The 14,727-nt window shown below is 40.6% G+C and overlaps 1 protein-coding gene across 2 annotated transcripts; it reads left to right on the forward strand.

Moving 5' to 3' along the window:
* Window positions 1-844: 844 nt before the first annotated feature.
* On the forward strand, window positions 845-14,523 carry LOC145419913 (NACHT, LRR and PYD domains-containing protein 3-like). 2 transcript variants are annotated; one of them, XM_080288376.1, is made up of 12 exons: window positions 845-1,587; window positions 1,714-1,735; window positions 1,833-1,919; window positions 2,423-2,542; window positions 2,632-2,745; window positions 3,100-3,178; window positions 3,326-3,554; window positions 6,467-8,273; window positions 9,036-9,209; window positions 9,424-9,597; window positions 12,406-12,579; window positions 12,793-14,523. In XM_080288376.1, the coding sequence occupies exons 1-12, from the start codon at window positions 1,563-1,565 to the stop codon at window positions 12,944-12,946; spliced, it is 3,159 nt and encodes a 1,052-aa protein (XP_080144502.1). In that variant the 5' UTR covers window positions 845-1,562; the 3' UTR covers window positions 12,947-14,523. The 2 variants fall into 2 exon arrangements, with proteins under 2 accessions (XP_080144502.1, XP_080144503.1); XM_080288377.1 differs by having other exon boundaries at window positions 2,635-2,745.
* Window positions 14,524-14,727: the final 204 nt, after the last annotated feature.

Raw genomic sequence — 14,727 nt, forward strand, 5'->3', positions numbered from 1 at the left:
CTCAAAATTCACTTGGTGGACCCACTTAATATCAAAGTGTTCTATATGTAAGATGACTTTGAATGACTTTGACATTCCTGATTTATAGAGTTGAAGCAGAGTGTCTGTGTGGAACAGAAACACAGACTATAGATAACTAAAGTCAAAATCAACGTTCAACATAAGATGTGTGTGTTTGTGCGTACACGTCAGGGCTGTTGCTAGGAACTTGAAACATTGGGAAATTAGCCCAGCCCTGAAATCTTTTGGATTTTTGCTCAGTAACAGCACCTTTTAAAAGTTATTTACTACATTTGATAATAAAATGAATAGAACATTTCAGATTCTATGCACTACCTATACAGCTACTTTTTACTTTAAGTATTAAAATCACATTGCTGATGAAGCAGTCATGTGAGATTTTATGTTGACATTGTTCAGGTTTTTTTTGCAGCTCTGGTCTCATAGATTCTGCTTCTGTTGTGCAATTATGACTCCTTTTAAAATGCATTACCTCTGTCTGGTGTTTTGGATGCTCACGTGTTCTTCACTTTTCCTGCTCTTTTAGTGTCCAATTAATCTACTGTACCTTTCATCTCATTTCCTCTCTCTGCTTCTTCCCTCTCCTGTCCTGGTTGTAAAAAGAATACAGTTCTAATCAAAGAATCCAAATATGTATTTTTTGATGTAAAGATTAGACATTTAACACATTATTTAGCCATTTATTTTAAACACTGGGTCAACTAAATTTGCATTTGAACACATTAACAAATATAAGATTGCATTATGATTGTCAGTTGATCAGACAGAGACAGTAGTGTTTCAGGTGTTACTTCACCTAGTGAAAAACTGATGCCTGAATACGGATGCCCTTTACTAAACAAATCTTTTACCACTTCTGGGTCTATTCAAAACACAGAGCTAAAGACATGCCTGCACATCACTTTAGTTCCACTCTGCTGCCATCAGAGGGCAGCTTAGACTTGTAGTGATGTAGCCATGTCTGCAGCTTGTTACCACTGGAGGTTAATTAGAACAGATCACATCATTTATAAAACTAGGCTGTAAAGAAATATAATTTTCTCAAAGGACTAGAAAAGAAAACAATATGTGTGCACTATTGTTAAGCTTCTTCTTGTATTTAAAACAATCTTATTCCTATAAAGCCAAAATTACCAATTCAAGACCATCCAGTCATTTCGATAGTTTGTAATTTATTAATGATTATTACTTTGAGTAATTCTTTTTCTCTGGTATCTGAAGATTATGAACAACATAGCCAAACACCTACTCTATACCTTGCTAGTTTTTTCTTTCTTTTGCTACATTCGAGTCAACCTCTGAATGCCACAGTTCTTTGCCCCAACTTGCACTTGCTGAACTGGTTTCATTATGTTACAGTTTGATAGCAGCTTGGAGGAAAGAGAGCTGTCTGAGAAGTGTCTCTCCTGCTTTATGTTTTTGGCAATTATGGATCTAACTTTTTATTATCTGTGTTAATAAACTTTTAATAATTCAGTCAGATCATCGTAAAAGTCGCTTTTGAAGCAGCTGTGTGTAGGATACAATGATCTGCTGGTGTGATGGATCCTGAAAGGAATAACCCAAGTAAGTCCCAATTATTAAATGTTTATTTTTCTTTTATAATTTGTTGTCATTTTAAAAACAATCTTCAGCTTCAGTGTTGATTTTGCAGCAACTCACTCTCTCACTTCTTTTTTTTTTTAATGTTAGGTGCATGCTCCAACAGGAAAAGGTAGTTTAAATCACAGTAACATCTGTTTTCATCGTTTCTCATCATATGAAATTGAAAACAACTACAAAAAATATATATATTCTTGCTCTCCTTAAAGTTTGCAGCAGCAGAGACCTGAGGTTGGTGAATTTCGCTGCACAGAAAAGAGTCATCCTAAAGATGGACAAAACTCTGCAGATGAAAAGTAAAGACTGAAAAGTTATGCTTTCTGTTGTTGAGGCTGCACCAAGGCTTATTGTTGTTTTACTGACTGTTTCCCAAGTCTGCTCATCCGTGACATTCAGAGGTTTTTACAGAACTCCTTATGCCTGAACAGCTATGCAAGTGTATTTGGCAGTACACCCTTTAGGAGAAATTCTTGGGAGTCAGTTTAGCTCAGTCAGTGCGCAGGCCATAACATCTCACATAATCCTTTGCTGCATGTCCTCCCCTTCTCTCTGTTGTCACTTTTCTGTCTGTCTGCTCTTATATCAAATAAAGGCTAAAATGCTTCCCCAAAAAATAATTTAATAAAAATAAATAAATAAAAACATACCATAGGATGATTTTCTGTTCTGTTACCCTAATTCAATTAATTCAATTTTGGTCTATTCCTTGGAAACATACTGGACCACTTTCACAGATAAGTCTACTCAGACTAACAACTGACATCCTATCCTTTTAATTCATTCTCTTTTATTATTTCAGGGTCTATCAGGAGAGTCCAAAGTCTCCTCAACCTCAACCCAGTTGTGTTTCCATGAAGAGCAACTGGTCAAAGTCTGAACCTCTTAGATTCAAAGATGGACAATCTTCTTCAGGAAAGACGTGAGATGTTGTTGAGATATAAGTGTTAAAGTTTGCACTGTTAGATTTTTATTTTTTTGAGTTTCTGATAATCTTTCTTTTGATCTCAGTAGTCATCAGGAGAAAGCAAAGTGCTCTTATCCCAGCTCTGTGTCCATGAAGAGCAACTGGTCAAAGTCTGAACCTCTTAGATTCAAAGATGGACAGTCTGGTTCAGAAAACATGTAAGACTTGACTAACTGAAAAAAAAGATTAGATTTGGTTGGTTTAATAGTTATTAGAGAAGCCATGGGAACATTGAAAAGTGTTTGTCATAGATGTCATCCTGATTTTATTTCCTGTCACTTCCATCTTTATTTTTTAAATTCCTCTTCTCTCTTCACACTTTTGGCAGTTTCACTAGCTTTGTTAGCCTTTTTAGAATTGTCTCTATGCATGCAGGTGATAGTTAAGATGATGAGATCTGTGATGAGGTCTTTGAAATATAATCAGTGCAAGCATGACTTAATGCTTTATTTCTATAGGCAGTGTGTGCATAATCTATAACAACACATTATGGATAATATTTTTCTTTGCAGAGATCTTGGGGACAAGTGTGAATCTGACAGTTTCTCATGTGGTCATAAAACTCCAAAGGACATGGATTACATATTTATAGTATGTGATTGTTGAAAACCTTTTACCACTTTTAAAATCAATTAAAATATCTTGCATTTTCATGATCCATGCAGTGCTATTCAGACTAGTGTTCACAAGTCATACAACTGATTGTGGTTCTATTGTTATCTGTTCATTCCGATACAGTTACTTGAGGAGAATATAGCAGGATTTGTGAAGACTGAACTGAAGAGGATCCAGAGGATTTTGAGCCAAGATGACTCTGAATATTTAGAGACTGGGAGTGAGGTTGAGGAGATGGGAGACATTAAGAAAAAAAAACAGTTGAGAAGCAGCAGAACAGCTTTTCTTGAAATCACGCTGCATTTTCTGAGAAGAATGAATCAGGAGGAACTAGCTGAGTCACTTCAGAGCAGTAAGACAACGCCGAGAAACAGTTGTTGAGAAAAAATATCAAAAGGTTATACTAATGATACCATCGAGACTAGTATTCTGACAAGCACATATTTTTTGTTAAAATAGAATAGAATAGAATTCAACTTTATTGTCATGGCACATGTCACAAGTACAAGGCAACGAAATGCAGTTTGCATCCATCCAGAAGTGCTTTAGCCATGATATAGATATATTACAAAATATATATGAGCAATAATATAGGTATATAGATATATTACAGAAATGGGTCTGTTATAGGTATGAGGGTACAAAAATTGGTCTATTATGGGTATGTTACAATGTACACGGTATGAAGGTATGTTATGAATATGCTATAACTATAAGTATGTACAGGCTGTAGTGGGTATACAAGCTTTGTACAGGCTATGAACAGGATATAAATATGAAACTATACAGAAATATGCAAGTTATAAACAGTTGTGAACAGTTGTAAACAGTTGTAGAATTATAATTATCATATTGTACAGAATGATTGTTTGTACAGAATTATACAGTAGTGCCTTTAAGATAAGTTAAATATGTGGCTACTTTTTACAGAGGCTATATAAAGTGCTAGTGGTTGTGAGTGGTGGTTCAGTCCATGTTATTATTGTGTGTTTGAGGGTACAGTTGTCCATTGTGTGTGTGTGTATGTTCAGTCCATGTGTTAACGTGGGTCAGATGTCAGGAGGCAGAGTTCAGGAGTCTGACAGCTGTGGGGAAGAAGCTGTTCCGGTACCTGGTGGTCTTAGTCCGGAGGCTCCTGTAGCGCCTCCCAGAGGGCAGGAGGGTGAAGAGTCCATGTGAGTCCATGTCACATGGGTGACTGGGGTCTTTGATGATTTTCCCAGCCCTTTTCAGACACCGCTTCCTGTAGATGTCTTTCATGGCAGGAAGTGGTGCTCCAGCGATGCGCTGGGCAGTTTTCACGACCCTCTGCAACGCCTTCCGGTCCGAGGCAGAGCAGTTCCTGTACCAGACTGTTATACAGTTGGTCAGGATGCTCTCGATGGTGCAACGATAGAAGTTCACCAGGATGTCTGAGGACAGGTGGTTCTTCCTCAGAGTCCTCAAGAAGAAGAGGCGCTGGTGAGCCTTCTTGACCAGCTTGGAGCAGTTGGTCATCCAGATGAGATCCTCGGAGATGTGGACTCCCAAGAACTTGAAGCTGCTCACACGCTCCACAGCCGTCCCCTTAATGTGGATGGGTGGATGTGGGTCAGCATTCCTCCTGTAGTCCACGATGAGCTCCTTGGTCTTCTCGGTGTTATGCAGCAGGTTGTTTGTGTCGCACCACTCAGCCAGACGATCCACCTCCTCCCTGTAGGCGGCCTCATCGTTGTCACTGATGAGGCCAATCACCGTGGTGTCATCTGCAAACTTAATGATGGTGTTGGAACCATCAGCAGGTCTGCAGTCGTGGGTGAAGAGGGAGTAGAGGAAAGGGCTCATCACACAGCCTTGTGGTACACCGGTGTTCATCGTGATGGTAGATGAGCAGTGGTTATCCAGCCGGACATGTTGGGGCCGGTTGGTCAGGAAGTCCAGTAACCATTTGCAGATGAGGGAACTGATGCCCAGGTCTGTCAGTTTCCTGATGAGTTGTGAGGGGTGGATTGTATTGAATGCTGAACTGAAGTCTATAAACAGCATTCTGGCGTAGGTGTTGTTGTTGTCCAGGTGTGAGAGGACAGAGTGCAGTGCGATGGAGACTGCATCCTCTGTGCTCCTGTTCTGGCGGTATGCGAATTGGTGGGGGTCCAGGGTGGGGGGAGACAGGATTTGAAGTGTGCTAGGACCGGCTGCTCTAAGCACTTAGTGATGATGGGGGTGAGTGCTACTGGGCGGTAATCATTGAGGCTAGATGGGTTGGAGTTTTGGGTATCGGGACGATGGAGGTGGATTTGAAGCAGGCCGGTACCACAGCGTGGGCCAAGGACAGGTTGAATATGTCTGTGAGCACTCCTGCAAGCTCCCCAGAACACGCTCTGAGAACACGCCGGGGGATGCCATCAGGACCTGCAGCCTTTTGGACATTAATCCTGCTCAGCACCGCTCCTACATCGGTGGGGGAAAGAGTCAGTGGGTGGTGGTCCGGCGTCACGTCTGCTTTGGTCGTAGTTGTGGGGTTCCCTCGCTTAAAACGAGCATAAAAGTTGTTGAGCTCATTGAGGAAGGAGACATCAGAGGATGCGCGGGAGTGTTTGGTGGTCCTGTAGTCTTTAATGGTCTGGAGTCCTTGCCACATGCGTTGGGGGTTGGAGTTGGAGAAGTGTTCTTCTACCTCTTCTAGGCTTTTAATAACTTGCATAATGAAATGTCAAGCATAAACACTGACTTGAATATTGTTTACATGTTTATATGAAGTATTTTAGTGTCTTTTACTATGGATCCATGCAGTTGGAATAAATGCAAAATGTCATTATCTTGCTTAAATAACCACGATTTACGGAAAAGTCTGAATAGCAGTAGAATTATTATAAATCTGTAAGTATTTATGGTGTTAGTTATCCATGCCTTGTGCACAAATATATAATGAATATAAATGATGGCTGTAATGCAGATCAGAGAATTTAAGCAATTCAAAATCATATTAACAAATAAAAGCCCAGACCCATTTTTACAGTCAGGAAAACTATGGGGGATTCAATTCTGAAACTTTAACAGAAACTTACCTCATTTTCCCATAAGAACCCCCAGTGACACCTCTGTCCCCGTTTGTCCTTATGGGTTAAACATGTGTTCTTGTATTTAAATGACTTGCTAATTCACCTTTACATTTACATTCTGTTCTTATTTACATTTTACTTGACATTCAATTTTTTTTAAAAATGGGTTTGTACAAATTTTGGCAAAAACACTCATTATTATTTCTGTTGATTGTTGATTCAGAAACCTACACCATCAACTGCCAGCGGAAACTCAAATGTAATCTCAAGAAGAAGTTCCAGGTTGTGTTTGAGGGAGTTGCTAAAGCTGGAAATCCAACGCTCCTCAATGAGATCTACACAGAGCTCTACATCACAGAGGGAGAGACTGGAAAGATTAATAATGAACATGAGATCAGACAAATTGAAGCAGTATTTAGGAAAAGAGACAAAATAGAAACAACAATCAGATGTGAAGACATCTTTAAACTCTCACCTACAAGAGATGAACCAATCAGAATCGTGCTGACGAAGGGAGTGGCAGGCATTGGGAAAACAGTCTTAACACAGAAATACACTCTTGACTGGGCTGAAGACAAAGCCAATCAGGACATTCAGTTTATATTTCCATTTACTTTCAGAGAGCTGAATGTGCTGAAAGAGAAAAAGTTCAGCTTGAAGAAACTTCTTCATCACTTCTTTTCTGAAACAAAAGGAGAAACCTACAACTATGACAAGCCCCAAGTTGTGTTCATCTTTGATGGTCTGGATGAGTGCCGCCTTCCTCTGGACTTCAAGCACAATAAAACATTGAGTGATGTAACAAAGTCAACTTCACTGGATGTGCTGCTGACTAACCTTATCAGTGGTAAACTCCTTCCCTCCGCTCGCCTCTGGATAACCACACGACCTGCAGCAGCCAATCAGATACCTGCTGAATGTGTCCACATGCTGACAGAGGTCAGAGGATTTACTAATTCACAGAAGGAAGCATACTTTCAAAAGAGATTTAAAGATAAAATGCAGGGCAGTATTGTCCTCCAAAACATCAAGAGATCACGAAGCCTCCACATCATGTGCCACATCCCAGTCTTCTGTTGGATCACTGCTACGGTTCTGGAAGATGTGCTGATAACCAGAGAGGGAGGACAGCTGCCCAAGACCCTGACTGAGATGTACATCCACTTCTTGGTAGTTCAGGCAAAACTAAAGAACATAAAGTATGACGGAGGAGCTGAGACAGATCCACACTGGAGTCCAGAAACCATAAAGATGACAGAGTCTCTGGGAAAACTGGCTTTTGACCAGCTTCAGAAAGGAAACCTGATCTTCTATGAATCAGACCTGACAGAGTGTGGCATCGATATCAGAGCAGCCTCGGTGTACTCAGGAGTTTTCACACAGATCTTCAAAGAGGAGAGAGGACTGTACCAGGAAAAGGTGTTCTGCTTTGTCCATCTGAGCGTTCAGGAGTTTCTGGCTGCTCTTCACGTCCATCTGACCTTCATCAATTCTGGGGTCAATCTGCTGTCTGATGTACAGTCTAAATCCAAATGGTCTGGACTATTAAACAAGGACAACACATATGCAAAGTTTTACCAGAGTGCTGTGGACAAAGCCTTGCAGAGTCCGAATGGACATCTAGATCTCTTCCTCCGCTTCCTCTTGGGTCTTTCGCTGGAAACCAACCAGGCACTCCTAGCAGGCTCTGCTATGCCAGCACAGCAAGGAAGTTGCTCAAAAGTGAACCAGAAAACAAATCAGTACATCAAGAAAATAATCAGAAAAAAAATCTCTCCAGAGAGAAGCATCAATCTGTTCCACTGTCTGAATGAACTGCATGACAGTTCTCTAGTGGAAGAAATTCAGCAATCACTGAGGTCAAGAAGTCTCTCCTCAAACCAACTATCACGTGCTCATTGGTCAGCACTGATCTTCATCTTACTGTCATCAGAAGAAGATTTGGATGTGTTTGACCTAAAGAAATACTCTGCATCAGAGGAAGCTCTTCAAAGGCTGCTGCCAGTGGTCAAAACCTCCAGCACAGCTCTGTAGGTTGATGTTATATATAACAAAAAATTCCCCTCTCACCCCTGCGGAGCAGTCTTTGTCCTTCAAGCTTGGGTCCTCTGCCAGAGGCCTGGGAGCTTGAGGGTCCTGCACAGTATCTTAGCTGTTCCTAGGACTGCTCTCTTCTGGACAGAGATCTGGAATGTTGTTCCTGGGATCTGCTGGAGCCACTCGGCTATCTTGGGGGTCATTGCACCATTGGCATACATAGAACGCCATCACCATTAGTTATGGCGTGCATGCCCTGCCTGCTAGCATCTTGCGCCCTGCTGTTATGTGCTGGATTGTCTCAGGGGCATCTTTACACAGCCTGCACCTGGGGTCTTGCCTGGTGTGGTAGACTCCAGCCTCTATGGATCTTGTACTTAGAGCTTGTTACTATGCTGCCATGATTAGTGCCTCTGTGCTGTCTTTTAGTCTAGCTCTGTCCAGCCATTGGTAGGATTTCTGGATGCCAGCCACTTGGTGCAATGACCCCCAAGCAAGGCGAGTGGTTCCAGCAGATCCCAGAAACAACATCTGAGATCTCTGTCCAGAAGAACATAGTCCTAGGAACAACTAAGATACTGCACAGGACCCTCAAGCTCCCGGGCCTCTGGTAGAGGGCCTGAGTTTGAAGGATAAAGACCGCCACCGCAGGGAAAGAGGCGAGTTTTGTTTTTTGTTTTTTTTAATGAATGACAAAATAAAACTTGAATCTACTTATATGACTTCTGTCTTTTCCCCACTGGTACTTATTTCAGGCTGAGCGGCTGTAAGCTGACAGAGAAAAGCTGTTCATTTTTGGCAACAGTTTTTAACTCCCAGTCATGTAATTTGACTAAGCTAAACCTGAGTAACAACAACCTGCAAGATCCAGGGGTGATTTCACTCTGTGCTGGACTGCGGAGTCCATACTGTCAAGTGAAAACTCTGAGGTTTGATAAAGTTTGCGTGTGCTTATGTGTTTCTTGTAAGATTTTGTGTTATGTGAAGACATACATTTGTTATGAATTTGCACTCTATGCAGTTCTAATTTTGGTGTTTTAAAACTGTTTACAACCTACATGTAGTTTATTAAGGCACTAAAGATCTCGGATAAACTTATGAAATGTCTGAAATAAAAACAAATGTGTTTCTTTTAACATTTAGGTTGGAACAAACCAGTCTCACAGAGGCATGCTGCGAGGATCTCTCATCAGTCCTCAGCACCCAGTCCTCCAGTCTGATAAACCTGTCCCTGAATTATAACAAGCTGGAGGATTCTGGAGTGAAGCTGCTTTCTGTTGGCTTGGGCAGTCTACAGTGTAAACTCGAAGTTCTCAGGTTTGATTAATGAAGAAAGTTTTAGTCATATTACTGTCTAGGTTATAAAGAAAGTTTATCATGAATATGGTAGTTCATGCCACAGCCATATATACAAAAATATGTTAAAAGGCGTATGCCATCATTGGGAAATACATACATATATTCCTGCAGCTTGACAGTGGGCATTACTTGAGAAAATTAAATTATGAACATGTAACTCTGCCCATTGTTTCAGCATAATGAAAAAATATCCATGCATCTGTCATAGACACAACAGAATAAGCAGAGATACCCAGAGCTCACCTCCTCCAGCTCAAGCCAGCCAAGAAACATAATCTCCCTAGTGTGTTCTGGGTCTGCACCAGGGTTTCCTTCCATGCTCCCCCTCAAATGTCTTCTTTAAGTTTAGAAGACTCTAGGCTGTCCTCTGAACTCAACCTGAATGACCTAAAAGAATGAGGTCTGTGATCAACCAAAGCTCTTAGCCATATCCCCAAGATATGGTATAGTGGTTTGTTGCACTGTGGATTGGGTGGTGGTCAGGGCCATCTGCCAAGACTGTTTAGACTAGTAGATACTTAAGAAAACATTATTAAGAAAATACCAGCATGATAAATGTTTAATGGTTGTGTTAGGCAAAGCACATATAAAAGATATGATTCTTTCAAACAGCCAGCAGGGAGCAACTTTTCTGATATAAAAAAAAGAGAAGTCTGAGAAAGTAAGTTTAAAAAAAGCAAGTAAAACTTCATTTATATGGCACCTTTAAAGATAAAAGATCACAAAGTGCTTCACACAGGGATAACAAAGTATAAAACAAAACAGACAACATGTGTTTTTAGTTATTTAGAAGCTACTGAGTCCAGAGATTTTAAGCTCAGTGGGAGAGAGTTCCACAGTCTCCCTTAGTTCTCAGCCTTGTATGATGAATGACAAGTAGACCATGATTACATGACCTAAGAGACCTGCTAGGAACATGAGGCTGTAGAAGTTCAATGATGTAGGCAGGTGCTTGACCATGAAGAGCTCTATAAGTCAGTACCAGAATCTTGAAGTGGACTCTAAATTCAATGGGGAGCCAGTGCAGCTGTATTAGCAATGGTGTCAGATGTAAATACTTAGATGTTTTGGTCACAAGTCTTGCTGCGGCATTTTGAACAATCTGTAGATGCTCCAAGGAGTTTTTGTTTAAACATGTAAACAGTGAATTACAGTAGTCCAGTCTTGATAAAATGAAAGCATGAATGATAATCTCCAGTTCAGTGTGAGATACAATAGGGCTTAGTTTAGAAATGTTTCTTAAGTGATAAAAGCAGGACCGAACCAAAGATTTGACATGAACATCCAAGTGAGGTCAAAGATTACCCCTAGGTTCCTGTTAGACAATTTCAGAAATGTTGCAAGGGGACCAAGAGCATTCATTATCTTAGGTACGTGTCTATCAGGGGCATGCAAGGACTTCAGTCTTTCCTGGAATCTAAGCACTCATTAAAAATCTGTAGCTTAGAAACATCTTGAGAATTAAAAGAAATGAATAACTGGATATCATCTGCGTAGCAGTGGTAGCAAATGTCCTCAAAGGGGCTCAAAACATGCTGGAGGGGAAGTAGATATATTAAGAACTATAGAAAATAGAAAATGCTCCCACTGCTCACTTTCTCGCTTCAGCGAACACTTTGTGAAGAGTTTATGGTCTCAATTCCTGGAAGCTAAGACCAAGTACAAAACCATAAGTGAACCACTTATTTTGGCTGAAAAAAAAAAAAAGAAATTAAACAATGTCCAAGATACCAGAGACCGGTGGCTGTGGCTCAGGTGGTAGAGCAGATCAGCTACTGATTAGAAGGTTGGTGGTTTGATTCTTGGCTTCCCTAGTCTGCATGCCAAATATCCTTGGGCACGATACTAACCCCAAGTTGCTCTCTGATGTGTTCATTGGAGTGTGAATGTTTATTAGTTTGCACTTGAGTTTAGAAGTGCTGGGGTGAATGAGGCATGTTGTATACAGTGCTTTGAGTAGAAAAGCGCTATATAAGAATCAGTTCATTTACCAGTCCAAGATACAAAATAAAAATCTCCAGGCAAAGCAACACACATGGGGAAACAGGAAGGCAAGGACAACAGCATTAAAGGATAAATGGAAAACACAGAAAATCTATACTAGGGGACACTTAGGGAAACAGGTTGGGAACAAGGAACACCTGAAACTAATTAAGGGTAACAAGACTGGGGAATAGGGGAACTGGCAACATGACATGGACAAACCGCTACCAAAATAAAATAGGCACTCACAACCTAAACATAGAGATAAGACTATAACAGACTACTCTGATTAATGGGGAGGCTTGTGCCAGGAAGGGCATCCGGCATAATTTATTATGTGTGCAGGAGACCATTTGGAAGGGAAGCAAGGCCAGGAGTTGTTGTGCCATGGTGTAGATGGGAGGAGAAATGGAGTAGGAGTAAGTATTGCTTGCTTTGCTTGTCCTGTCAGAACACTAATGAAAATGAATATATCACAGTGACACCTGAGCTGGGAGCCATGAGAGAGATGGTTTGGACATGTACAGAGGAGGGATAGTGGATATAGTGGGGGGAAAAAGAGGAAGGAAAGAGGAAAAGATGAAGACCACAGTAAAATTCATGGTTGTAGTAAAGGAGAACATGCAGAGGGATGGTATGACAGGGGATCATGTTGGGATGAGGTGAGGTAGATGGAGCTCATCTGCTGTGGTGACCTTTGAATGGAGCAGCTGAAAGGAAAATGATTTTATATTAACATATATAATATTGGGGGGTTTTCTTCCTTCTCTTTTAAACATTCAGGTTGGTTGCCTGTGATCTATCAACAGTAAGCTGTGGCATTTTGACTTCAGTGCTCAACTTTCAGTCCTCCAGGCTGACAGAGCTGGACATGAGTTTCAACTGTCTGCAAGATTCAGGAGTCAAGCAACTCTGTGTTGGCTTACAGAGTCCATACTGTAGACTAAAAACTCTCAGGTCAGTGGGGTAACTGCAATATTGCATAGGCCTGTTGATTGCTCTCTCATTTGTAATGTCTCCAGTTTTCATTTGTTCAATATTATCTGTTAGAATTCTCAGTTCAGTTGAATTCAGTTTATATAGTGCCTAATCACAACAGCAGTACCTTAAAACACTTTGTATTTTAAGGCAAAGACTCACAATAATATATCAAATGTGCTTTTTTTTCAGCCTTAGCTACTGTGGTCTGTCAGAGAAAAGCTGTGGATATCTGGCTTCAGCTGTCAGAGTCTGTCATCTGTCATCTGTTAGTCCCTCGTGTCATACACGAGGGACTAACAAGGAAATGGGAGACAGGAGGCAAACACAGCTGGGACTAATCTGACATAATGAGACGAAGGGGAAAACTCAAAACTCAATGCACTGAACACAGGACAAGAAACAGAAGACAGACAAGGACACGTGACTGACTGGGGAGGAACACAGGGAAGACGCAGTGACAGAGAACTGAGACAAGCATACAACACATGGAGACAAATAAGGAGAACAAGAATACAGAAGGAAACCTTCAGTGGAGACACGACACCAGGAACTATAAATATAATACAAGCAGGAAGCAATCATTCAAATAAAATAACTTAAACCAAACACAGAAACAGTGGGTCACCAGACCTGTACGTGACATAACTATAGCACTAACAGGAAATCACATATTACTCCAGTTTTGGCTTCTGTTCGTTACATAGATCTTAAGTTAATCTCAGAGAGGATGGTTGGAGGACTTTGATGGACAGTGCACAGGCTTTAAACCATCTAAGCCACATGCAAGAGTGAGAGAAGAAGCACTGATCTGCATGTCTTAAAGTAGTCATTGCTTGTATGGAGCTCAGAGGAGTTACATAAAAAAATAATGCTGTTGGTAATTTTAAGATCAGACAATGATCAAATTTGAGAACTTTAAACTGAAAGCTGGAAAGTGTAAGAGGAATAGTAACTATTAGACTAGAGGGAAGAAGCTCAAATGTAAGAATCTGGAGCCTCAGTAAACATGTAGGTGAAGGGAACAGAGGGGATTTAGATGTGTTGGGCAGGTGTGGTGTTAATGAGATAAATGCTGAAGAACAAATAGTAGCAAATTTTGCAAAAAGAAGAATAAGAATGGAAATGACTGTGGCGAACCCATAGTTCAAGAAAGGGGAGGAACATAACGTAAAATAAAACTGTAGGAAGGTGCACAGGTTGAATATATCTTATGATGGAGGTGCAAATAGGAGACGGTTCTTCAGGAAATGCAGAAGATTTGTAAGGAGGAAGTGAGGGCAGCTACAGCAGGGTCCAGTTGGTCCAGATGAACTACCTGCTGATGAACTTTTTAACCAGCTTGTTTAACACAATCCAGGAGAGTGAGAGGATACCGGAGGAACTGAGAAGTGCAATGGTACCGAGTTTCAAGAACAAAGGTGATGTGCAGTGCTGCAGTAAAACTGATGAGAGAACTGTTGGAACTAGGTTAACCCACGAGGTCTTTTAGGTCAAACTAACCTACTTCTTCAACTGTTCACGCAATCGCAAAATTCAAATGACTCCTGAAAGCTGCAACTGTGCGTTTCAGTGGGCACTGAGCTACCAGAACTTTTCCTGTAATTTTGCACAGAAAAACATAATGTACTATTGAAATTACACTTCTTTATCTTATATTAAGATATCTCAGGGATTAAAGGTGTAGTAAAATTTCTTTATACTCAAAATTCACTTGGTGGACCCACTTAATATCAAAGTGTTCTATATGTAAGATGACTTTGAATGACTTTGACATTCCTGATTTATAGAGTTGAAGCAGAGTGTCTGTGTGGAACAGAAACACAGACTATAGATAACTAAAGTCAAAATCAACGTTCAACATAAGATGTGTGTGTTTGTGCGTACACGTCAGGGCTGTTGCTAGGAACTTGAAACATTGGGAAATTAGCCCAGCCCTGAAATCTTTTGGATTTTTGCTCAGTAACAGCACCTTTTAAAAGTTATTTACTACATTTGATAATAAAATGAATAGAACATTTCAGATTCTATGCACTACCTATACAGCTACTTTTTACTTTAAGTATTAAAATCACATTGCTGATGAAGCAGTCATGTGAGATTTTATGTTGACATTGTTCAGGTTTT

This window comes from Astatotilapia calliptera, chromosome 14 (assembly GCF_964374335.1).
Source record: "Astatotilapia calliptera chromosome 14, fAstCal68.1, whole genome shotgun sequence".
Classification (NCBI taxonomy): Eukaryota; Metazoa; Chordata; class Actinopteri; order Cichliformes; family Cichlidae; genus Astatotilapia; species Astatotilapia calliptera.